At 29.5% G+C, this 27967-nt stretch overlaps 1 protein-coding gene and 3 pseudogenes across 1 annotated transcript in view; 3 read left to right on the forward strand and 1 right to left on the reverse strand.

Annotated features, from left to right (window-relative positions):
* Positions 1–15798, forward strand: part of LOC132923074 (centrosome-associated protein CEP250-like) — a 72947-nt gene extending 57149 nt beyond the window's left edge. The window contains exons 2-18 of the mRNA XM_060986880.1: positions 4480–4654; positions 6776–6952; positions 7026–7148; positions 7200–7325; positions 7435–7569; positions 7639–7773; positions 7850–7984; positions 11225–11297; positions 12010–12070; positions 12127–12325; positions 12483–12591; positions 12682–12860; positions 13037–13221; positions 13384–13546; positions 13625–13757; positions 13835–15539; positions 15603–15798. Of these exons, the coding sequence (XP_060842863.1) occupies positions 6788–6952; positions 7026–7148; positions 7200–7325; positions 7435–7569; positions 7639–7773; positions 7850–7984; positions 11225–11297; positions 12010–12070; positions 12127–12325; positions 12483–12591; positions 12682–12860; positions 13037–13221; positions 13384–13546; positions 13625–13753 (1917 nt within the window). The 5' untranslated portion in view covers positions 4480–4654; positions 6776–6787 and the 3' untranslated portion in view covers positions 13754–13757; positions 13835–15539; positions 15603–15798. The remainder of the gene's footprint in view (positions 1–4479; positions 4655–6775; positions 6953–7025; positions 7149–7199; positions 7326–7434; positions 7570–7638; positions 7774–7849; positions 7985–11224; positions 11298–12009; positions 12071–12126; positions 12326–12482; positions 12592–12681; positions 12861–13036; positions 13222–13383; positions 13547–13624; positions 13758–13834; positions 15540–15602) is intronic.
* LOC132922169 (uncharacterized) lies at positions 156–27844 on the reverse strand (annotated as a pseudogene).
* On the forward strand, positions 21274–21646 carry LOC132919837 (uncharacterized; annotated as a pseudogene).
* Positions 22179–23593, forward strand: LOC132921622 (uncharacterized; annotated as a pseudogene).
* Positions 27845–27967: the final 123 nt, after the last annotated feature.

Below are 27967 nucleotides of genomic sequence, written 5' to 3' on the forward strand. Positions count from 1 at the left end.
TAGGTAAAACATTTTTTTCTGTTTAATTATTAATTATTAAAACAAGTTATAACTACTAATTATATAAATCAAATCTATAAATAGTAAAATGGTGCTTATTATTCAAAACTTCAAAAGTATAAAATTAGTATGATAAATATGTCATTATTACTGAACTAAAAGTTTTGAAAACTTTTTCTCTTTGAACTTAATTTTTTGGTTTCTCTGTTGACATTTCTACTGTACTGTTTCATCCGTATTGTAATATAAAAATGTACTATAGAAGTAAGCATTTCACTTTCATGTTCTACACAAGGCAATTTTAATAATGGTAATAAAAAAATTACAGTCTTATCAAACACCTCTGGAACATCATAGTATTGTCAGTATTGCACAAAACCTTCTTAAATTGCTGAAACTAATATAAAAACTGTATAATTTGGGTGTATCAAGAATCCTTTTGATTTCAAGTTTGTTAAAGCTGCTCCTGGCATTGTATCAGATCCTTAAATAGTAAAACAGTATTGAGAAAAAGGTAAATTAATAGAATTAATAAATAATAGAGCACCGGGCATATATTAGAGTACCGGACGCCTGGATATGTTATAGAATACCGGGCGGCATATTACCATTATGCACACGAAATAAAACCCATACGAAACACGGCTTTCTCATTGGTTCCACATTTGGCGCGATAAAATATTTATATTATAATTAGCATAATGGTAATATGCGATCCGGCACTAAGATAATAACGCTTACACTAATGTCCATTTACTACGCACACAACGACAACGCGTAACAGAGAAAAATCAGAAATTGCCTACCTACAACTCCTTAATTACGGTCGGTACCCAATCGCCTTTTTATATTATATAATTGACAACACATTTGTATTGGTAACATTCTTTTTAGATTCTGAACGGAGAGATGAATGTATTAATTCTACAATGATGTGTGGTTTTTTTTTTGTGTGTGCTGTCATCACGTTTTGGAGTAGTAAATAGTAATAGTGCTTTGATTTCAGCCCCTCTTTGAAAAGGAATATTCATCTAGTTGGTACTTTAGGAAAAAAAAAATTCTAGTAGTTTTCAAAAGCGACAGGAAAAACACTGAAAAGATAACGGAAAAACGGGAATTTTTACGCATAACCATTTTTCGAAAAAATCGATTTTTTGATTTTGCTGTAACTCAAAAACGAACCATTGTAAATACTTGAAATGTTCACCAAATGTTTATATTAGCGTTAACTATTTACGATTAGATTTTCAAAATATTTTAACCTTTTTAAGCTACTTATAGAAAATTGAAATTTTCGACTTTTCTAAATTTTTTTTTTTTTGAAATGACTATAAAAAAAAATTGGATATCCAAAAAATCTTTAAAATTTAATACAAGGTTTATTATAAGTTGTACTTATCATAGTAAAAAAAAATCAAAAACCGTTAGTCACAATTTTTGTTTATAAGCATTTAAAGTTCGAATGTTTACGAAATAAATATTAAATATTAACTATCAAATCAAATATTTATATAAATATATTTTAGATTACCTATTTTGCTATATTTTGAGTTATTATTATTATTAGTTATCTATTATATTAAATATTATAATAAATAATATTTGAATATTTATTATATATATATATAATGATAAAACATAATAAAACCAAAATTGCCGACTTGATGATTACTATTTCAAAATGACGAATTTGCCGACTAAAATGAACGAGGTATCTTATTAAGTTGTGGGAGGGGGTGTAACACCCCACGTCACACTAAATCCAGCCCTGGTACCATTTATTGCACCAAGAATGTAAAATTTAAACATTGATTAAATATATTCAATCAATGATTTAAACTGTAATAGTTACATTTGGAATATTTATGATTAAGATTATATAGTATATAGTATACACAATACACCATAACATTTTTTCAGATTTTTTAGATCCTGAGTAAAGCATTAAATGTATTATTTTTACAATGATATGTGATTTTACTGTGTAATTCAAAATAAAACAATTAAATAATAAATAATAATATTATAATTCATTCACTTATGTGAAATTCCGCCATAAAAAATTAATCAATATCTCCAAAAAGATTATACATAATATCATTATCAAAATAAATACAATAAGTACATATTATTTGAAAATAAGTTAAAATTAAAAAAAAGGGTGTGCAAGAGGGTATCGCTCTGCTGTATAGTAGGGTAAACGGACAGTTTGTACTATTACAGTTACAGTATACAGTTTGAGTTGCATATCGCGGACACTTTGTACGGTGATAATAAATTGGTAAAATTCGATCATGGTCCATGGACGTTTAGTACGGTATGTAAATGGTGGTGTTTTTATTTGTAAGTTTTTGCATATTTTGGATAGAATGCATATTATTGCATATATTGAATAAAATTAATATTATTGCGAAAAATGCACATTATTTATAGTATATTTCGTAATTAATATTTATAATTTAATATTAATATTTCGTATTTAATCCTAGCCCTGCTGATTAAAGTTTGTATGAAACTTGATTTTTTTGTCTAACATAAATTTTCCAATTTTTCAAACATAAAATTAAAAATATTTCCACTATTGAATGTGAATTATAAATTTTATTTCTAAATTATTTTATTTTATTTCTCAATTATATTAAGACAAACAGTCAATCACTGATGTCTTTCAATAAATAAATATTTTTTTTGTTGGTAACTATATTTTTTTGTTTATCTTATAACAATTTAAATGCATATTTTTGCATATTTTGGTAAATAAAATGGCATATTTTACAATTTTTTATTACATACAAATCCTAGCCCTGATTATTATTATTATTATTATTTATGTATATTAACATTATTAACTACCTGTGTTTTGTAATAAAAAATTTTATTATGTCTAACATTTCATGTCTCTCAACATTTTTTTTTTACCTGAAATAGTACAAACTATCCATGGTTTTCATTTTTTCCGGGTGACCGTACAGTGTCCTACAACCATATAGTAGAGGTGGTGAATAACCGAGTAGCGGAGTAGGTCACTATAATGGATATGTTAAATTTGAATGCAATGATACCTGGCATTACGAAAAATGATTCTAAACATATTAACAGAGATGATTTGTCACTTTGTTAGTCTAGAATATATTATATTATTATCTATATTTAAATAATATAATCGTAGTTTTATGCGATTTCGTAAAAAATTAAATTTCATACGCTCGTAAAATTTTTTCTATATTGATGCTAGAATTTCTTTTTTACAGTTATTGAAGAAAATGTTATGGAGAAACTTGTATTGGATTTTTTAACTGTAGTCACAACAGTTTTATGAATTTTCATCTTAAAAAATTCCTTGCAAATTTTCGCGATTTTGACATATTTCGTAAACATTTTTTTATCGGCATTTCAAAAAAAAAAAGTATATTATAATTATAGCTACATATTATTCATTTATAAGTAATATAAGTTTTGTAAATTTTTTTCTGATTGAGGTAATATTTTTTTTCATTTGTTAAGCTTTATGGTGAAATCTTTGATTTAATTATGTTAATATCGTGATACTTATTTTTTGATCTGGATGAAAATTAAATAGTTGTTGATCTAGACAATGCGATTATTAAGCTCTTTAAAAATATTTGGTTTTTGATATATATTGGTTTTTATTGCATAAACAATTATTGATTTTATATTTGGCAAAAATTCATAGTAAGTATAGAAAATTCTTTCTGTTTCTTGACTAATTTCGACTATATATAGTGACTAGATATATCTTGGTTTGGCCTAATTAAAGTATTATTTCGATTATTTTATCTATTAATTTAAATACATGTCCAGAATTATCAACTAGATAGGTATGACATATATCGCATTTGGTTTTTTAAATAATAACTGTAAATATATGTATATTTAAATTTTAAATAATATTTGCAAGTAGAAAATATTTATTATACTATATTAAAAATTGTGATTACACTATTATTTCATTATTATTTTTAATTTACTTACACAATATTTAATATTAATAATATTTTATTTTATTATAATATTATTACAACTGCGTAAGAGCCCAATATCGTACCACTCGTATCTATGGTTATGTTTTATGATTGAAAATAACTAACCGAAATAATTTTTTATATCGATTTGTTATTTCGAACTGTTCCGTCGAATTGTTATATAATCGAACTTACTGCTTACCTAAAGTTGATTAATAATCAAATATGATGAATAATGAAGAAATATTCTCTATGCCTTTTCCTGATTGGATTGAGCCGTAAGTTCTTTTTCTCAATAAAATTATATTTATATATAAATACAGTATAATATGTATGTACATAATTGTAAGTACTATATTGTGTCCAGACATTCAAAACTTTAATCTACGTATACTTATTATACACTGCTTGTTATTTACTTAAAAATGTTTGCATGGAGCGGTATTATGTTTTTTTTTTTTTGGAATAACATTAATTTTACATTTTAATATTACAGATCACCTGATGTATATTATGAGCCTAGGCTACTGGAGGAAGAATTGGAGAAAAATAAAATAGAACTTGACGAATTTAAATATAAATGTAAGGAACTCGAAGATGAAGTTCGAGTGTTAAAAAAAGAAAGAATTATCATCGAAAAAGAAAATAATAGATTAATTAAATTTACCAAAGTAAGTATTATTTTTAATTCCGATAGTATCTTTATATGTATACTCTAAAAAATATTGTTTTGTAGGTACTTCTATAATATTTCTTACATATAATGTATTAATGTTGTAGTGGGCCAATCAACTAAGCGTTGATTAGTTGAGATGTAGTCATGTCGGTAAAATATAATGACAAAAATATTTCAGTGTTTTTTTGTATTGAAAATTAGACTAAGTCCAAATGGCATGGTTGAATGATTCTGATATAGACTGGCTAACTTGCGCTAATTACGGTAATATCACGTCTGCTGGAGTCCTTTCCAGGGCTCCCTTATATAGTAATAGGTTTCCTCCGTCCTACTTTGCATGTCTCTTCTGGCCTATCATATGAGTCATTACATTCTCACGCTATTACGCATTTCAGGATTCAGGGCCGCATGTGCGATGATCTTATCACAATATGACGTCCGGATGACGCTCAGCCTACACGCGCGGGTTTGTCAACCACTATGGTACCGCTAGCATTCCCCAGAAATGCTCTCCTATCGTCGTTACCGATTATAGGCCTACAATGTACTAATGTATGTTGGTAATTCTGGTTGCCTCACCAGTTTAAATGGTGTGACTCCTTAGTCCTTAGTTATTATTGTTTATTATTTTTATGACTACCAGCGTCATCCGTGGCGTTATGATTACCCCTTTAGTAATCAATGATTTTAGTTTAATTATTGTTGTATACTTGTATTACTACTAGCGTCAGACTCGGTACAATGGATATCTTCCTTCCATTTTATATTTAAATGTATATTTCTACGTCGTAGCACTCCTATTGTACGTAATATTACTATGATGTATCAGAGATTATTATTTTAATACTTATGTCTATGTCACAGTACACCTATTATCTATTATATTATTAGTGTAGGATATCAGAGCACGTAGAAATTTTAACTACAGGGTGGCTAAGTTTGAACTAAAGTTAATGAGGAAGAATTCACAGTCGAATTGTTAAACTGAATATTCTTACTTGTATTACAAAAAAAAAGTAAAGATGAAAATATTGTAAAATACTTAGAGATAATTTCGGAATCACTTTATTCTATTCAAAATATGAATGCATGATGCTACATCAATAGCATTAGATAAAGCCAAATTTAAGATGAATAAAACACAATGTACATAGAGTAGGCAGTTGGATATTTTTCTATGATATGCGCTTGGTCACCTTTACCTAAATTTACCACTAATCGCTGCAGACCCATCATAGTCTTGTCCACGTAAATAATTTATTTTAATACCGCAAAAAATTCATTCTTGTTAAAAGTACACCTACTAAGTTCTGACCCGAAGTGGCCGAAGTTGATTCTACTGGTACAATTTTTAGAAATTGTTCAACTATTTTAATATTATTTAAATTCAATTGACTCAATATATCTTACACACAATGCGAATTGTTCAATAGAGGAAATATCAGGCGTTTCATCTGCGAATAGATATAGTAAAACATTTAGTGTTGTTAAATTTAGTTAAAATAATTTCATCACGGTGGCGGTTAACCACTAGGCTCGTAACGCTCGAGCTTAAGGCAACAACTTTTAGGGGGCGGCAAATTTGTTATGTTATTTTATTTTTATTTTCAAAAAAAAAATGAACCAAAAGACAATATTATTTTATTATTAGTTTATTTTCACAAACAAATTAGTCTTTGATGATTTGATAAATGATTTTTCCCAATTTAAAGCTCGAAAATAACTGCATTAAATCATTCATACGCTTTATGTAATGTATAAATTGTAACTTGTAAGATTGTATGTAATACAATATTTGAATTAAAGTATAAATTAATAATTATTCAACCATTACCATTTCTCACTCCTGGGGCGCCTATACCCGATTACCCATCACTCTTTAATGTTAGCCCATTTAAATTACTATACCTTGGATAGTATTAAAAAAAGAGACGGTAAACACTGAGCAGCGTTTAAATTAAATTAAGTACAAGAAAAGCAGGAACGAAGTTTTTATTATAATTTGTATTTATAAAGTTTAATTGCAAAAATTATTATAAACGTAACCGCAATTTAGTTTAAAAACGCACATATAGATGAATTTATAATGATTATATTAATTATTTATTTTAAACAGGAAGCAGCTAAAATGACAGGTTATCAAAGAGAGATAATTGAATTAAATAAATATAATCACGAATTATTTATGGCTAACAAAAAATTATCATATGAATTAAGAATCATGACCGAAAAAAAAGAAGAAGTGATAAAAAGTGTATCTAAAGAAACTGTAGTAAACGATAAAAGTTTAATAGTAATAATATAACACAACTCACGTATAAATTATATCCACGATGAGTAAATATTAAATATTTTTTTTTTTTTAGGTTATAAAAAATCTAGAAAAAGTTATCAGGAAATTAACGCGTACAGAAAAAAAAGCTATTGAGGATAAAAAAGAAATTGTAGCTAACGATAATAAAATAAAAACTCATATAAAAAATCTCGAAGTAAGTTTAATATTAAAAAAAAAATATAATTACATGAGTACAATATTTTAGAAAGAGATTGAAGGATATAAAAAACAAATACATCATCATGCAAGCGAACAACGATGCAAAGATATAAAAAATAAACAATTAGAAAGAGAAATTCGAAAATTAATGCTTGATTTGGAAAAGGCTTTAGTAAGTTAAATAATTTAGTATTCCAATTTTCAAATATCTATAATTATCGAAATGTGTACTTAATTTAATATGTAAATTAAATATGTATTTTTCAATCGAATATTCACAGATAAGGTCCGAAGATACTGGAAAAATGGCTAAAAGTTTCGATGAAGCAATAAGAATTAAGAATATAGAGGTGTCAGAAGCAAAAGCTAAATATGTAAGGACAGTATTTGAAAAAAAAGAAATGCAAAAAGAAATAGTAATTATTTTATTTTAATTTTAATTGTTGATCATATGAATAATTTAATTAGTTAATTTCTTTATTTAGGATCAATTAATAAATGAAGCAAAAATGAAAGAATATGATATACATGAACTGGAAGCATTAAAGCATAAACTAGATGTACATTTAGATAAGCTATTAGTAGAGAGAGAAGAGAAAAAGAAATTATTAGAACAAGTTGTAATTAAAAAAAAAAAAAATTTTAATTTTAGATCTTTTATTGCATAAAATAAAATACCTATGATATGTGTTTTAGGACATATTGAGGAAACAAAAAACAAGGTTTATATATACAGGACACGATACGACAATATTATTAGGAAAAGTAAGAGACAGCCTTGCTAAAGAAGAAAAATGTCGAGAAGATATTGGTATGCTTGATTGTCCTTTCGTAAGTTATTATCCAACAATTATTAGAGTTTTTAATTTCTCAATTCATATACTAACGATTTTAAACAATATTTTGTTGATTAGTTATAATTATTTAAAAATATGTTATTTCTTCATCTATACTAGTTTATAATTAATAAACAACTATGAACTAGCTCATCGTTCGATTCGAAATATAAAAATTCCTGAAAAATAATTTTGCTTCAAAATATGAAATTGAATGTCATTGAAAAAAGTAAAAATTAAAAAAATTACTGTAATATACTATTATCACAATATGATTTTTTATTTTTATAATTTTTTGTAATTAACTGAAATCACTTAAAACAAAATATTTTGTGAAATATTAAAATATTTTTCCTCTATCAAACCGTTAGTATTTATTGTAGAAATAGTCACCATGATCTTTACAGTAGTTATGTATTTACACAACAGTAAATGCAATCGATGTTGGTGTTTAATTTAATCATAATGTCTTTTTGTAAAAGTGTTATTTAATTTAAAAATATTTAGATCATAATACAAAGTAAATCTTTATAGTAATTTATTTGAAAAAATGCGTACAAGAACATTTTTATTTTATATTATCACTTACATATTTTATCTTAATTAAAACTGATATTTTGGAAATTGCTAACTAACTTTAATCGATAATCATATCAATTTTTTTTATATATATTATATGAGACATATACGAATATAAGGGTCTAAATTAATTCTGTATTTTAAAAGTATATTAATTATTAATTCCTAAGTACACAATTTGTAGTAATATGTTTGGGATTAATCGTAAGGTATAAAATGTGTATTAATATAAAAATATGTGTGATTAAAATATCTGGTTTTCTGCTGATCATCTTAAGTTTCTGAAGAAAAAAAAATTAATATTAAAATTGTTCTGTTATCCTTATAAGTATCTCATATTTGTATTATATATACATATATTAGGGTGATTTGAAAAAATTAAGGTATAGCCAGGAATTTTAAATTTTGTATTGGGAGTGAATTGAGTTTCGAAGATTAAGGCTAAGTCAATTCTTTCATCATTTAGAGTAAGATTAATTTATTTTTGTGATTGTGTAACCCATTGGCGTTCCATAGCAGAATGACTAATGATTAAGCGGCGAAAGAGTTATTTAGCATTTTAAGCGAAAAGGCGATCGAGAACCGTAGTAAGAAGGGATAGCAAGAGATAATAATCAGTGCTTTGAATTTGTTTATAAAGTTTAAGAGAGTCGCGTTCTCGTTATAAACATTAGACGATTTTGGTTAGGTGGACAGATGTGGCCTTAGTATAAGAGCAAGTTGGATAAAGAGATGAGTTTGTTTCCGTTGTTTTCGGTTGTTTAGTTTTACAATTATTATTATTAATACTTACATTCCTTGTGTTAATTGAGTTTGAGTATTTTGTCGAAGCACGAATTGTTCGTGGTTGATTTGCGGGAACATTGGAGCTATTTGTAAACTTGGCATCCTTTGTAGTTCGCTGGATGGTCACATTGGCAAAGGGCGCGTTCGGCTGGAGTTTCATATGATTTAGTGCAGTTGCTGGGTAAATAATTGTCACCGCAGTGGACACATCTTGGGTGGTATGAACAGTATTTTTTTGAGTGGCCGTAGTCTTGACAATTTTGGTTTCTACGTTTATGTGGCTTCTCTATTTTTACTTTGGTGTGGAGTAAAGATGTTACACTAAATATATCATAACTGATTGAGGTTGGTTATAGATCAATAAAGAAAATTGGCAATTTGTCTTGTTATTTTTTTGAGTACGTTAGTAACTAGGCGAATTGAAAAGCCAATTTCTTCAATACCTACACAGAATATAACAATCAGAATGGACACTGATAAAAATTTATACAGGCAGCATAGGACGACGGCCTGAGACAGTTATTGCAGATCCGCAGTAGGACCAGATCCTTAACAGCTTGACCTTTTAATTACGAAAAATAAATGTGGGATACTTTTATACGATAAAGTAAAGTTATCTTCTCTACATCGTGGCCCTATCCCTGGTGTCGATGAATGTAGGTTCCAGATTATTATCCAGAAGGATTTATTCTCTTGTGGTTGGTATGTATGGTACTGAGCATTATTATCTTTTAAATAATGTATTCATTCACGATATGAGTCTGGTTTGGTAGTTTGTATTTTTAAATCGTTTGTTGACGATTTGAAGGAGAAATATTGGGGACCAATCAGCTTAAATAATTTGTTGCGAAATTCGACAAAGTCCAGTATACCTAGGACCAATATCGGTGGTGGGAGATGGTGGTTTTGTGGTATTTTGTGAATCATAGTGGTTTTAATTACGTTTTCATGGGAATTGTGTGTATTTTCATTATTATCATTCTCTGTAGCGAGCGGCAAAAATCTGTTATCCATTATAAAAATTGATTTAGTTCTTAGATTCTGGATTATCAGTAAATGAGTGGTTTCATTTGGATATAGTCCATGGAGGTAACGGTAAGTGGGTATCTTCAAATAAATAGATAAATATGTCACTTGATACACTCTATATACGATTTTTGGTAGGGCTATTTTTAGATGTAGATAGACTAAATGTTTATTGTCTTGATTTACTCAGTTTTGTTTTGTTGATAGTAGATGGCTTCGGTGTCATTGTATCTATTAATATTTATTGACACTACGATAACACTATAACGGTGTAGACCAGGAATTCTCAAACTTTTGTAAACACTGTACCCCTTTTTGTCAATAAATATTTTTGGTTACCCTTCTTAGTTACTAAACTAAAATATATATAAAAAAATTTAAAGACTTACATACATGTTGGCCACTGGCCAGACTTGTACCGCTTAAAAAATTTCGAATGCCTCCGAGGGGTTACGCGTACCACAGTTTGAGAAAAACTGGTGTAGACTAATGACCACCGGGCACCGGCATCCGATAGCCGGAGGGGTCTAGTCGTGCGAGTAATATTTAATATTTAATTGATAATTATAATTGTTGGAATTTGAGAGATCAGCGTCCAGTGAAAAGGCTAAGATTTTTTGTTTTATTTAAAAGCAGTTAGATAAATGTAGAGATTTTCATTACGCGTTCAATGGTATAAAATGAAATATTTATTATTCCATTTTGGTTGGACCGTTGGAGTAACACACTAACACAGATTTATGCGGAACAATATACAAACGCATATGTAGTGTACGATATACGCGGCGCCTTGAATTTTTTATTTTTATATATTTAAGTACTTAATACTAATTTTACTTTACAGTTCCAGTTAAGTAAAGATCTAGTCGTAAAGGAAGATAAAAAAAACAAGGGAAAGGAACCGGAAATTAAATGCGGTAAATTTCATATTAAATCTAATACCTAAATTTGATAGATAAGTAAGCGGGTAAGCCGAAAATAAATTTTTAATGACTTCACAAATGAAATATCAAAAAATTTTTGTGAATATTTTTTCAATGTTTCTTGTAGAATTTGTAGTTTAAAACCTAATATAATATATATTTTATTAAAATGTTATGGATTAATTTATAAACTGAATATAGCTATATATAATGTCCTATGTGTGAAAAATAGAATAATGATACTGTAGGTACATAATTTAAAATATACCTAATTACAAAATAATCTAATAAAATTTACATGCAAACTTCAACAAAAATTAAAAAATATTGTTTATAACTATAAAAAAACTTCGGCCCACGAGAGTCCGACCGTAAAAAATTGTTCATCGCTGCGCATCGGCCCCCCTCCCATATACTGAACCATACCGATTGGAGCTGGTCGACAATGATCGCCGTTGTATACACGTTGCCAAGTAGTAAGAATGGCACCATGGTGGAAGAAAATTCAGCCAGCAGACCTCGCCCGCGTCAGTATATCGATGCGCTGCGCGGTTTACGATCGGACTCTCGTGGGCCATTTATGGACATTTAATTCAGTTTTTAACATTTAAATTTTAGTCCTGTATGATCGAAAAAAATCTGTGTACATATTCATATATGATTGTTTTAATTTTTGAACAAAATGTTAGTTACTTTATTTTTCCAGGTTCATTAACAGAAAGAAACTACAAAAACAAAATAATTGTTTTTGAACACAAGATCAACAAGTATACATTTTATTTTAATAAATCATAAATTACAATAACATTGTTTTGTTCAATAGATTTGTAAAAGACTGCAAAAACAAATATGATACTGATCTAAGGTTGTATAAAGAATCCGTGAATAAGTTAATTTATGATAAAAACATACTTGAAAATAAATTAGAAATGGCAACCAAAATGATTGAAGATCAAGACTTAGAAAATCGTTTTGATAAAATAGACATTAGTCTTAAAGGTTCAACAATTAAAAAACTTAAGGTATCTATAAATATAAATCAAAACCCTAAAAACTATAAATATTTAAAAATTAATTCCCAGATTATTTCTAAAATTTAATTATTTAATAATTTAATAATTTATTTGAATTAGTCATTAGTTACAATAAATACTAATAAAACCATGTGTTTTTTAACAGGTGGTTGTCGATGATACTAATACAAAATATAATACAAAAACTACATTATGCAGATTTATGAGAAAAAGATACTATGAAACATTGGTTAAAAAAGAATGTGTGATAAAAGGCACGTATTACCTTGTTGGCTTGTTATTAATACTTTGTCTAACATATTAAGAAATAATGATGCCAATTATAGTTTTATTTTTTTTTTCAGAAACTGAGAGAAAAGATAAAATTATACACATTGCGGGGGAAAGATACGCAGAACTTCGTAATGAAAAATATGCATTAGAACAAGACAAAAAAGATTTTGAAACACAATTATCTTATAATAAACATTTTGAAAAAATACATCAAGCTGAATTAGACAGTCTAAGAATTTCTATTGAAGGGGTAAAACCATTTTCTTATGATTACATATTACGAGTTATTATAAATTACTATCTAATGAACTTAATAACATTTTAGTACTGGTCAATGTTTTCTCATTGAAAAGAACTATTTGCTAATAATTAATGTAAATAATAATACTATAGGTAATTAGCTCATAGGAGTATATTATATTTTAGTTTCAAAAAAAAATCTATAAATTAGAAGAAAAATTAAACACTACTAATGAAAACAACGATGAATTGAAAAAATTAAATGAACAAATTCGGGACCAACATGTATATGATCGAAAAATACATTTAGAAGATATGAGAGAGGCAGAACGTCAAATACAAATACTGTCAATTGAAAATAAAAAATTAGCGTAATTACCGTAGTTTATAATTTATATTATTCATGCTGAATATTGCTAATAATTAGGTGTAACCAAAAGTTACAAATTAATACCTAGTATACAGCATTACAGCTATAACTATAAACAAGTAACAACTATGTGTCTACTGTCTATGTAAATGTTTATTTTTAGATTAAAAAACAAATTATTTTCGAAAAAGAAGGACAATTATAATAAGTCCAATCTATTAAAAACTAAATTGATGACTGATAAGGAATTGGTTTATCATCAAAATCAGATTAAAGCAATGAAGTTGAAAAAAGAAAACAATTTTAATAATGAGCGCCTATATGAGGTTGGTACCTATTATAAAAAAAAAAAATAAAAAAATGATAATTACATTACTAAATTAAATATTCAATGTTTTGTACAGACTTTATGCCCAGAATTAATACAAAAACGAATTAAAGAGCGTGTATTACTTAAAAAACTAATAAAAAATGACTCTAAAAAATGTAAACCAGACAATCAAAGAGCCAAAGTGAAAAAAAATTGTAGATAGTTGGGTAGAATTGCATTTATTTCTTTTATATAAAATTCACATTTCTCAATAAGATTTTAAGTTTTTCTTTTGCTTGACTAGGCCAATTTGGTTTTGCTTTGTGTGAACATCCATAAAATTATTACCAGTTGAAGTGAAAATTAAATTAAAATATTTTGCGATCAATACAGGTAAAAATTAAAAGTATTATTTATTATAACCACCTCCAATTTGAAAATTGTTAGCATCAAATAATAAGTAAGTCAATTATTTATTAATGAATAGCAATTTATATGGAATATACCGTGTGTTCAATTTTAAAGTTAACAGGAAATATTTCGAACTCATGACCTTTAATTTGATTTGGGTTTTTTTACAGGGTACAGGACATAAAAATACATATGTTTTTGATAAATTCTAATTTTTAACTTTTTTTATCTACGCATGCGCAGTAAAATAAAAATTTCTTAAATAGGAACCACAATTTTTGACGCTGTATTTGGATTGCTCTATTTTTTTTGAGCAACTTTTATCTTTACAGTTTTTTGATATCTTCAAAATTGGCATTTTTAAGACAATCGTAAATTTTAAATTAGGTGATTTGTAATTATAGGTATTACTATAATAATTTATTTTAATTAAAACTACTGGGTGTATTTATTATTACATCAAATTTATAAAAAAATATCATTGGAATTTATCGATAAATTATACCTATAAATGTGTGATTAAACTAGAGCGCTGAAAAATGCGATGATTACAAATTATTAGGTATTAAGAGAATGTCAGCGTAGTATTTGTTATCTCTCTAACCCACGCGGAACATAGCAAATTTTACATTCACAAAAATGATTATAACTATATTAATTTCTCAAATTAGAGTGAAATGACCTATTATAAAATTTAAAGTTTAGAATATTATCTAGGGAATCTCGTAGGCGTTTTATTATATTTTTATTTTAAAGCTAGTTATGAGTTTTTTAAGAAGTATAAACAATTTACAATTTTGAAATACTCATAACTCGCTTTAAAAAAATATATAATGAAACGCTTATGAGATGCCCTAGATAATGCTATTTACTTTAAATTCTGTAATAGGACATTTCATTCTAATTTGAGAAATTAATATGATTATAGTCATTTTGGAATGTAAAATTTGCTATGTTGCGCGTGGGTTAGAGAGAGATAACAAATACTACGCTGGCGTCCTCTTAAGTACCCGTACTTTTGAAATATAAACTTTATCGCACAGAAAAACTGATTCAATTAGCAATAGTTGTGTAGCCAATAGCTATAAACAGATCGGTATAATAAAATATAAATTAGTGGCTTTTATCTTTTATAGGATATTACACATTTTCTATTAGTCTCATTTTACCTTCAACAACGATACGAGTAACGAGTGAAACAGTGAACAAGCAATTCAATTCTCCAACCAGAATTTATAATTACGGTAGTTACAATTTCAAAAGTATTTGGATTTGGACTCCCACTATCAAAACAGTTTCAACAAATTAATATTGATTTAAAATTGGCCATGGACTTAGCTCAAGATACTCTGACCGAGTTAGAAAATTATAGAAAACACGCGGAAGAGTACCAACTGTGGCAAAATAAACTTAAAAAATTGGAAATAAAACCAAAAAATTCAATTGATGCACTGAAGTTGTGTAATGCAGACATATATCCAGGAGTTAATAAGTTATTTCAAATTTTGTCTACACTTCCAATATCTACGGCTTCGAACGAACGGACGTTTTCATCACTAAAAAGAATTAAAACATATCTACGCAATACAATATCTGAGGTAATAAAATATTATTAAGACATTTTAATTTTAAAACTAATATTTGTGATTATTTTGTTTTAGAAAAGACTAAATTGATTGGCCATGTTAAACATTCACAGGGAAGTTGAAATTACTGTTGATGAAGTGATAGAGGAATTGGCAAAAAAATCGAGACGACTGGAATTAATTTTTTAACAATATGTACTTCATATGTATTATGTAGTGCTCAATACAATATATATATAAATATAATATTACAAAAGACTATACAATTATATATTTTGTTCAACTTCCTCCAAAAACTGCATAAGAACGTAACTATTACAAGATATCATAGTTTATAGTATATAAACTATTATTCGTATATTACATTTTATCATAGATTAATTATGTATAAACTGAGGACCTCCCCCCCAGAAAAATTTGAAAATACGCCACTGATTATATTAATTGCATTATATGTATCTCTAATGTGAGATTTCCGACCATGTCATCATTAGTTCTTAGTCTCTCATTTTTACCATAATTATTACTTATTGTACACCTGTATAGATTGTAATATTCTAAAATAAAGTCATACAAGGCCGTAACTGAAAAATTTCGGGGGTGGGGGGGTCCAACATTATTTTAAAATATAAATGCTGAAAATGTTTAGTCAATAAAGTATATTCACCAGTAACATATTTCTACTTTTAAAAATTTCAGGGGGGGTCCCCTCAGATACGACATTGAAATCATACATTTTTAAATATACAGTCGGGTCTCGATAATCCGAACACAGGCTAATCCGAAAGACGCGGTAATCCGAACGGGCTTGAGAATTATCTTATCGCTATATGTAATATGTACGTATGTATGTATTTATAAATAATATTTTCCGGTAATAACATTTTTCGATTATGTTTGTAATCGCACGTGTATGAACGATGAAAGCTGCGAAGAACTAATGTTGTTTAGACGTTTTCGGGACAAGGCATACCAATCCATAATAGAAACCAGTGTACAAAAAAAAAAAAAAAATCAATATCTTAAATAGTAAGGTTCATAATTATATTAATATTTTTATATATTAATTGTCTTTTGAAATAACGAGTTTTTACAGATAAAAATAAAATTTCATAATTTAAATTACAATAAATTTGATGTTTTTTTTTTAAGCCATAGGTAATCCGAACGACCCCTTTCCCCAATCTCCTTCGGATTATCGAGACCCGACTGTATATTATATGCATATCTCATACGTGTCAGTCCTTACCACCCACTTCTCTACAACGACTACAACACATATAACTATTTTATACATTCCTACATCGAACCAATAAAAATTATAATATTATGAGCTGTTTTAAATATTTAGAAGCATATTTCACTGAGTTTTTTGGAATGAATTAGGATTCATATAGATTTCAGTTAATTTTGGAACATGATCAAAATTTTTGTTTTGCAATTATGCAAAATATGAGTAATGATAAACACGTGTTCAAAAAATCAAAAAAATATCCATTAACCCCAGATATAAAACAATAGTAACATTTAAAAGTGGCACTAATAATATTTTAACTTGGATAAATAAATTGAATAGTATACAAATTACAGTCCTCCTTCTTTACATTTGAACTTATCAAAAAAAAAAAAAATATATCATAATAATAAATGTAGCCTAATGGATGTGAGTTTACTAAAAGAAACGAGTTTTTATGTCATACTGACGAATGATTTATTATTAATAAATAAAAATAAAAGTAACACTGGGTACAATGAAAAGGGCGCACGACGGGGTGCTGCAACCTATCGAACGGTAATGGCAGTCGGTGCAATGCCGGAATACTCCGACTATTGCCCCATGAACTGCGGCAGTATATGGATCAGTGCAATGCCGGAATACACCGACTATTACACTATTGACCGATATAGATACCGTTCGATAGGTTTTGGTTGGGATGTTTCTTCCTGAAGTGCGCAAGTCTTCCCGGGTGGGTCTTGCTACAAACCAGGTAAAAGACTGGTGCTTGGTCGTCGGTCGTGCGGCCTTTTATATGCTGGTTATCAGCGATTATTTCAGCCGGTCTCGTGTTCTGTGACAGATCGGCGAGTTATCGGTGCCGTGTTCTGTGACAGAAACCCGAAACCGCAAAAGTGCAATCGTTGATAAACGCATAATAATTATATAATAAAAAAGGAATGATATTGATGATCATGCTCACGGTAGATAATAATAATAACAATAAGAATAATAATAATAACGATTATAACAATTATAATAAATACAAGGTGGGCGGAAGGGCAGTGGTGTGCGTTATCTTCGCGACTTTGTGTGTGAACAATAATCATACTAATAACATAATACTATAACTGTATAGAACAGAAAATACAAAATTAAAAAAAATATATCATTACCTATAAATAACTGAATTATAGATCAAGTATTTTTACCTAGGTTTCTTTTTTCTGATTGACATTCTAATCACATTGTTTTTGTCCAGCCCGACCGATTAATGCGTGTTTGGTATAAGATCGATTCAGAATTATGTATGATCCGTACCGAGTCTTCGGGCGTTGTTCCGTAGAATTCTGGTTAGGTTAGGTTAGTATACAGTATTAAAATCGGTTCTTGCGACGCGTTGGTGATTGAAGGGGGGGGGGGGGTGGATGTGTGGTACGCAGTTGATACATTTCGAACTGTACCGATCGGTCGGTTTGCGGTCTGTGCGCGCCGCGGAAAAACTAGCTCTATATTCCGAGGTATTCGACGCGTTCGTGTGTATGTATTGGCTTGTGTTATTATAACTTTGTGACGATTCCGGCGTCCCACGCGCTGTGGGTGGGTCGGCGGTGGCATATCTGTATGCTGCTCCGGAGTCTGGCGCGACATGCCCATCTAGAGGCACTGCATTATTTCCGTTATGCGACGCTGATCGTCACAAAAACGGACCATGCAGTCCTCGAGCATGGACAGGCGTGATTCCAAGCTGCATTGATTCGGCGAACTCTGAACCGCCGCTTGCCGCACCCCCTGTGTACTGTCGCGCATGGTCCGCGTCAAATCCGTGGCGTTTTGATGGTTGTGTGTGTGGTAGGTTGGGTGTATTTCGCGGGTGAGGTGTTGTCGCAGGTTCATCCATTAATGACTCGGTTTGCCCGGTGGTATACGCCTGGTTTGTGCCAGCGTCATTTCCAGTTGGCCTAGGGATATCCATTGGCTGAAACCACACGGCGTTTGCCTATATGTCCAAATCCGCGAAATACTGTGCTAATCGGATTTCGAGCACGTCTTTTGCGCCCCCGTCCGGTTAGCCCACGTTGTCTACATTCGTACCGCAATTCCATAACGGTCAACTCGTTCAACAGTTTCCCCGACATACTTGTCCGGTTGTGTTTCCGGTGTGATCGTTATGGGGTGGGAGTCGTTACTCGTTAGAAATGTTTTAAATAAAACGGGGTTCGCGTTTTATTGATATTTCCGTTTACCGATTGTTAATGTTTGTTTACGTACGAATTTAGGTCAGCGTGTTATTATTATTGTTATTACTGTTGTGTGTGTCCGGTTATCACTTTTCAGCATAGATCGGTTATCGCGAATTGGGCGGCGGCGATCTATTTATGTGATATGTAGGTCACGGGTATTTGCGTTGCGTCGTGGTTCGGGCGATGGTACTGGGCGGCGGCTATGAAACCTTATCGCGCTCTAGCGTTCCTAGTTCCTACCTATTACGTGTGTACCTGAAGCGACGCGCGCGATGATGTCGGTGCGTAACGTGTTGCGTCACGGTTACGAGCAACAAACCACGTTTTGCTGCGTTAGCGGGGATTTTGCCACAACTGCACGCAGTGGGTGTGAGGGTTCAGGGTGGTAGTATGGGGTAAACTGAATTTAAATGTTTCACTTACCGGTGATTCCTTTACGGGGAGCCAATTTTATACGTACCGGTTCGGTGCGGTGTCGGGGATGGTTGTCACGGGTGTTGGTGGTGATGCACTAAACGGCACTATGTATTTACACGAAAATAAAAAGATGACGTTTTGTTTATTGTGAAATTTGAGTTTTACATATTAATATGGTTATATTATACGACTACTGTGCAAATATAGTACACTATGCTGGTGATGTCGATACACTTGTTCGGTCGCGTTACGGGCGAAGAAAAGCGGGTATCAGACAGGTATCGCTGAAGGCGATGAACTGGTCTTTTTCAGACCAGTTCGTGATATCGGCAGATCGACGGTTCCAGCCACGGGCATCGCGCACTGGCTTCGTGCGTCGCGGATTGGTGGTTACGTAGAACGATAGCGCGGCTTCCGCGTAAAAGGCCGTTTGAGTTCAAACGACTGTTATGCGGGACCGCGTCAGTGTTCTCTTAGTTCTAGCTGCCGTCCTACCCGGGTCCGCTCTCGTTGACTGCAGGATGCGCCTGATACGCCCCAGCAGCACTACCACCTGCTGGATAGGATCGTTGATGTTTGGGGTGTCTTGGTTGTACATGGCGGGAGTGTAGGGTACTGAAAATTGTTACCGTGTAACCTTGGTTATTACTTTCCGTGTGTTTACGTTGTGTATGTATTATTGTGTAATGTGGTACCTATCCGGGTTATTGTTCTACTCGGCATATCGCTTGTTTTAGGCACGATACGTGTATTTTCCGCGGCGGTAGCTGGTTGGCTAGGAATACACCTTTCCAACCCACTTTTCCAGCCTTACCAGCCTCCATCATTTCGGTGTAAAGCCAGCATGAAACTCTTTGTGTGCCTTTGACAAGTGGGGGCTGAACGTTTAGTCACATTGACCCAAAAGCCAACACGTTTGGGTACAAATAGACACAACGTTTGGGCACATAAAATAAAAGGTATTTCCGCTTTTATCTGGTAAATTAGAGAACGTTTGGGTACACACAGTGGCGTAGCTAGGAATTTTAGTTAGGGGGGGGGGCAAAATTTCAAAATTGTTCATAATCAGGGCTTGGGACTTGTAGCACTTAAAATTACTAAAAAAAAGCGCTTAAAAACATCATTATAAGCGCTCAAATAAACATTTAAAAAACTTAAATTTGAGCATAAATATTTAATCAAAAAACATAATTTATAACAGTGCTAAAAATAATATAATTAAGTATTACAAACAATTTTGAAACAAAATGATTAGGAAAAGTTTCTAACTAAAAATCAAAATAAAAAAAATAATCTTTATAAGTATTATAAAAAAATAAACTTCACCTTCGAGACATTTTGACTTATTGTTTATAGATTTTTTGAAGGATCTTCTGAAAAACTATAAAAAATAGAAAAACTGATCAAAAAAGCAAAAATAATCAAAAAAACTGGAAATAAGCATCTTTTTAAAAAATCGTTGAAAAATGTAAAAAAAAAACACTTACAAATTTCATAATTGAACGTGTTGCAACATGACATACACTTCCATAGCACTCTGCTACATTTGAAGTCAATCCATAAAAATAAGCAAATGCTTTAAGTCCCGAGACCTGTTCATAATAATCATGGATTATATAAAGTCAAATTCACAATTTTAAAAGTAGCACAGTATCATGTATGTTTCAAAAATTGGAATTCGGCCTCAACCGCGATGGAAGCCGATATTATTGTTAGGTTTCAAGCAAAGTCTGCATATGCATAATGTTATATAATATTCTCAGTTAATAGGTTAGTGACTTAATTTTTTTTTTTTTTTTGTATAAATATTTTCATTCATACATTATATCATTGAATGTATTATAAAAAAGGAGATGGCGACAGTAGTATTATGAAGCGTTTAAGATTGGAAAAGCCATATGGTACAAATGTTGTTATAAAAAAAGTAGAATGTACTAATCATTTACTACGTAACTACATAAATCGGCTTAGAGATAGAAGTGGGAAAAGAAAAAAATGATAAAGGAGACGTCGTACCTGGTTGTTATCGGAAAGTAGTTCATGATCGTTTACTTAGGCTGCGGTATGATGTCACTGAAGTGATAAAATATAGAAGACTTGAACAAACAGATCGCACATATGAAGCAACATTGGCTTTACTCAAAGCAGATATAACAAACGGACCTAATCGTCCTAATCATGTATTCGGAGACCACACTAAATACCAATCGTATTTTTGTGAAGGTCAAAAGAAAGGTTTGTAACTTTTATTTGTGTACTGTATGTTTATGTTTGTATGACATTTATGATTTATAGAATAAAAAACTAAAAAAATTTTAATTTAAATTGTCTATAAATAACTCATAATATATTAATTTCAAGTTAATAGTTTTTGAATAACGACAAAATAAGAAAATCGTTGTATGAGAATTTGTTAATTTACGGGTGATTATACAATATCTAACTTCAAACGCTCGTAAAAATTAACTAGACCTTCCAGTAAACTTATTTGTATTATTTGTTAAATGTAGGAAAATTTAAGGAGAATTTTTTAATATATTTTATCAAAATTTTAACTTTGGGCGCTCATAAAAAATTATTGTGGATTTATGGTCAGCTTTATTTTAATGTTCACTAACAACAACTTACTAGGACGGTTTATTACATTTTCAAGTTTTTTGACCAAGCAAAAATATTTTTTTTAAAAAACTAATAAAACTCGAAATTTTCTTATGGCCTATAAATAGTTAAAAAATAATCACTGCAGTATTTCGAATATATTGTGATGCATATAAATTGGTAATATAATCATTATTTTTTCTTGACGCTTGTATTATAAATGTTTTAGGAGAAGAAAACATCGTACCCGATTTAAAAATATTTGGTGTTTGGTATGATATTTGTAGAGCCCGAAATCTTCTAACTTATCACACCGAAAGTTTAATGTATGGTTATATAATAACAATTCAACTGAATTTTATAATTCAATTTTAACCAAATTTGTCGGAGGGAAACTCGTAAATTTTTCATTGAAAGAGTCTTATCAGCTAAGGTGTAACGCAGCAGTCACTGCATATAATTCAGGACCAAACCGTCTTTCTCTGTTTAACAAACATGTAACAAATAAAAGCCCAGGGAGATTTACAAAAATGTATATTAAAAGGCATATAGTTACAGCTGAAACTCGAAGACGATGGCAATGTCTTTTTAGTGGACCAAAAAATAGAAAAAGAGTATAACAATAGGAGGACCAGATGAAAACTATGGAAATGTATCTCATGATCCATTTTCTGAACTTACTGCTGTTGAGATTCAACAGTTAAAAAATAAGTTTATGGAAAATTTAAAATTAACTGAAAAACAAATCATAGACTTAGAAATGAAAACTAAAAGACAACATCAATGTGACGAATGGCATTTGGAGCGAAAAAAAAGGTAGATATTTCATAGTTTATTAACAAAATAATAAGTTTATAATATGAGATTTAAATGTTTTAAAATGTATACATTTTTATTTTTTAGACTCACTGCTTCAGTGTTTGGTAAATTATGTAAAATACACCAAACCACGTCTCGCGAAAAAGTTATAAAAGAAATGTTGTATGGGACTTTTAGTGGCAATGCTGCTATACGATATGGAATTGGACATCAAGATATGGCTAAAGAAGAGTTGGAGAAAATAATTGAAAATGCAGGTTTATTTGTAGATGCAAATTTACAATTTTTAGCGGCGTCTCCCGATGGATTAATAGACAAGATAGTCTTGTCGAAATTAAATGTCCAGCGTCTGCTAAGAGTTTTACTCTAGAAGAAGGAATTTTAATGAAAAAAATAAAAACTTGTACTATTGAAAACGGTCAACTACATCTGAAACGAAATGATAATTACTTTTACCAAGTCCAGGGTCAACTACACATAACACGCAAAATGTTTTGTTATTTTTGTATCTGGACACCTAAAGGTAATATTATTTTGTTTTGAACTAATAGGATTCTAATTGAAATTTAAAATAAATAAGTTATTTGTATACAGGTTTAATGTATGGAAAAATTGAAAAGACGATGATTTCTGGAATAAAAATATGAAGTCTCAACTAACAACGTTTTTTTATAGATTACTTTTTATCTGAAGTTTTAAAAGACAGTCTAATATTGAATGAATACGAGGATTTACGAGAATTGAAAGTTACATTTATTCAAACCCTTTTTTAAAAATGTTTTTATGATTCATTTATTACGATGGTTATTTTTTGGTTCATAACCGATGTGAAATAATTAATAAATATTAAATAATAATAAAAAAAAATGATTACGTAATGATGTAAATTACGGCCGTGGCTCCTAGTCATATTATCCGGTTTATGCAGTTATTAAAATATTGGGCGTCGTTATCATTACTATTGTTTGAAGATTCGTGGAAACGGCTCACGCAACTAACATTAATTTACTTTGCACACACATACACACCACTAGACTAGTAATGTAGATAATTGCCTATACACAACTCCTTAAAAATTATAGTGCTGCAGCCCCCTTAATAGTTAATACTAATAAGAGTATCTATCATGTCATTTATAATCCTTAAGATAACCAGGTGTCTTTTTTATTCTATTTTTATTCTTTTTATTTTCTGCATCATTTAATATTATCCTATGTTTCAAAAACCTTCTATTTCTTAATAGCGTTTCCCCATTAATGACCTTTACTTTGAAATTTCTATAATTTGTTCCTTTCTCTACAATTAACCCTTTACTCCAGAATTTTTTGTCATTTCTTATGTGTATCCACACTGTATCACCTACCTCAAAATGTTCACCTTTCCTTGCTGTTCTGTCATACACTTTTTTTGTTTCTTTGATCTCTTAACTAATTCTTTTTTTATTTGAGTATTACCCTTGACCTTAGATTTGTCCATACTGAGAATTAATGATTTCACCTTTCTTTTAAATAACATCTCAGCTGGAGCCGGAATAAGTTCACTAATTGGAATGTTTCTGTACTCCATTATACATTTATACCAATCAAGACCATCTTCTAAAGCTTTATTTAACATTTTTTTACTGTTTGTATGACTCTTTCAACCATTCCATTAGATTGCGTATATACTGGAGAGGAATTTACCAATTCCATGTCAAAATCCTTGGCAAACTGTTTAAACTGTTCTGATGTAAATTGTCTACCACCATCCAATTTTAAAATACTTGGAATCCCAAACCTGGCCAATATAGGGACCAATTCTGATATCACATGATTTGAATCAATTTTCTTTAACAATGCTATCTCCACATATTTTGAAAAATAATCTATTACTAATAAAAAATTCTTATTATTTATATGAAATATATCTATACCTACAATCTGCCAACTATTATCTGGAGTTTAACTTGATCTCATAAACTCTTTACTTTTTGAGCATTGATATTTTGCACTCAGATTACAATCTTTCACCTTTAACTCAATATCTTTATTTATGTTTGGCACATAAACTGCTCCTCTAGCTCTCAATTTGCACTTTTGCATCCCTAGGTGATTTTAGTGTATTTTATTTAAAACCTCTTTTTGCAAGGATGATGGTACCACTATTTTATTGTCTTTTAACAATAGCACATTGCTAATTACCAATGAGTTTCGCACATTCCAATAAACTTTTAAATTGTCTGGTATTTTATTATAGCATGGCCAACCTGTTACCACCCATTCCTTAGCGACCCCTAAGTCTTTATCCTTTTCAGTCTCTTTGACATATTCAACCAATTTTGTGGATGACATGGAAAAATGTTCTAAAGTGCTTTGAACTTCAATTTCTGCTACTTCTAAAATATCATTTTCTTCCTCCAACTCCTTCATAAATGCTCTTAAAAGTGTGTCTGCTATGTACATTAAAGCACCTTTTTTAAATTTTATACTAAATTCATACATTTGAAGTCTAATTTTCATTCTCTGCAATCTCAGAGGTGTATCTATTAATGGCTTCTTGAATATATACTCTTAACGGTTTATGATCGCTTTCTATAATTATTTTCCTACCATAAATAAATTGATGGAACCGCTCACAACACCAAACTATTGCATATGTCTCTTTCTCAATTTGAGCCCATCTTGACTGTACCTCTGTAATGCTTTAGATGCATAAGCAACTGGTAAGTTATTCTGAAGTAGAAGCGCACTTACTCAAAACTGTGAAGCATCAACCGATAACATTATTTCTCTATTTGAATTGTAATATTGTAGAACTGGAACCTTACATAAACCTTTTTTTAATCTATTCCAAATATTTTCCTCATTTGCGCTCCACTGAAAACTTGAATTTTGTTTTAGACAATTTCTTAGTGGTTTTGTTTTATCTGATGCAAGAAGTATAAATGTTGATATATAATTATATATTCCTAAAAATCTTTCGATATCTTTCTTACATTTAGGTTGCGCCATTTCTTTAATTGCTTTCACCTTACCAGGGTCAGGCCTAACTCCAGTACTTGAAAATTCATTACCAATAAAAATTTATTTACTGACTGCACATTCACACTTGTTTTTATTTAATTTGACATTATTTTTACCAATCTATGTAGAACATTCATTAATCTAGACTTGTGTTCTTCCTCATTTTTCCCATAAACTATTATATCATCCATGTACACCTGCATTCATGGATATCACATTTTTATATTAATGCAAGTTATGAGCATTACAATTTCAAAATTCTTAGAACTCATTTTAAATTAAAATGTAAAAATAACCAATGAGGTTCATAAGATAATATTCTTATTTTTCTCAATTATTTATTTCATACTTAAAATAATAAAAATAATGATCTAACATCTAAATAAGTATTTAAAAACGCATATTTGATAGCTACTATAAATTAATTATTGGTAGCAAGAATTATAATACATAAATACATTTTATTACATGGAGTTATAAATTAATAAAAATCCTAATGATAAATTATAATTGGTAAAAAATAAATATACAATTACCTAACTGTTTAAAATTTAATTTATAGGTTAGACTAAAAAGATTTTTTCTTACTTTGACAAATGGATCTGTTTTCCTCGTAGAAACAGTATCAACTTTGATGACAATTTTAATTGTGGCTTTACAGTACGTGTTTTTTGATCTACCTATTTTATTGCTGTTTCTATCAACCTTGTGGTAAGAGCTATGATGGCACACATATTGTTTTCTAAGATGACAATAAAAAGATAAATCATACAATTGGTAAATCATTTTTACAATTATAATTTATTTCAATATAAAAAGTTATAATAATGATCTTCCATCTAAATAAGTATTATAGATTTAATTATTAGGTATGTAACTCACAATTCATTTTTTAATACTATACTTGTAAGTTGTAGGTCTTTTATTTTAATTTTGTATAAAAATCTATTTAATCTGAATATAGTGATAGTGGCATGGTGACACGTGGTATTATTGTATTTATATAATATAATTAAATTTAATGTATTGTTTTATAAAATACATTGTATTCAATAATTGAAAAAGGTAAAATCTATTAAGTAAGTAGTGTTTTAAGTATTAAGTAGGTATCTATGAAAGTATGAAAGTTAATTGTAAGACATTGTAGGATATAATATTATTATAATAATAATTTGATTTCATATTTTAGATTTTTACCTTATTATAATCAATTATCAAATAAATTGTATCAAACTATTAATAATTATAATATAAATATTTTATAGCGCCAAATATGGAACCAATGAGAAAGCAGTATTTTTGTATGGGTTTTATTTCGTGTGCTAATGGTAATATGCCGCCCAGTACTCTAATATATGCTCTAGCACCCGGTGCTCTAGACACAACATAACAAGAAATAGAAAATATTTCTAATTTTATCATAAATCTTATAGTAAACCACGATTAAAGATATATATTTAATCCTGATGTAAACATACCTTTTAAAGCAAAAACACAATTCAAACATGTAGTTTTTTTAAGAACTATTTGACAGCCCATAAAACCACATATAATATAATATATAACACACTCTTTGGCTGTAGCTTTTTGAATTTCACAATAGTTATGATCTGGCATAATAGAAACAACTGCAGTATCTAACGGATCACATTCATCATCTTCATCAATAATATTATCTATTTTTTCTTTTAATTTTTCTATTTTTTGTTGCCTTTCTGATTGATTGCTTTTAAATAATTCTTTTAAATCGGTCAATGTTATTTTAGGTGTTGTTGAATCCAGAATTTGACAGTTTCCTGTTTTGGGCGGTTTTAATACTGAATAATTGACAGAAGTTTGTATACTTATAAACACGTAGGTGCTGTTGTGTGTTCATTTGGACCAGTAGCCTGACAAACCATAACAAAAAATTGCTGATAATAAGTTTAAAATAAATATTATGTAAGTTTCAATATTTTATTTTTCATAAAAAAAAAAATAATTACTTCAAGTTGATCTTGATTCATTTTGTTTGTTAGAGCATATTTAAATTTTACTTTGTCTAAAAGGTAGTTACTTAATTCAGTTATCGATTTAATACTTACCCGTAATCCTTGAGAGTTCAGAAGTACTCTTTGTAAGAAACTCATTTGATGTTATTCTGTT

The sequence above is a fragment of the Rhopalosiphum padi genome, chromosome 2 (genome assembly GCF_020882245.1).
Source record: "Rhopalosiphum padi isolate XX-2018 chromosome 2, ASM2088224v1, whole genome shotgun sequence".
Lineage (NCBI taxonomy): Eukaryota > Metazoa > Arthropoda > Insecta > Hemiptera > Aphididae > Rhopalosiphum > Rhopalosiphum padi.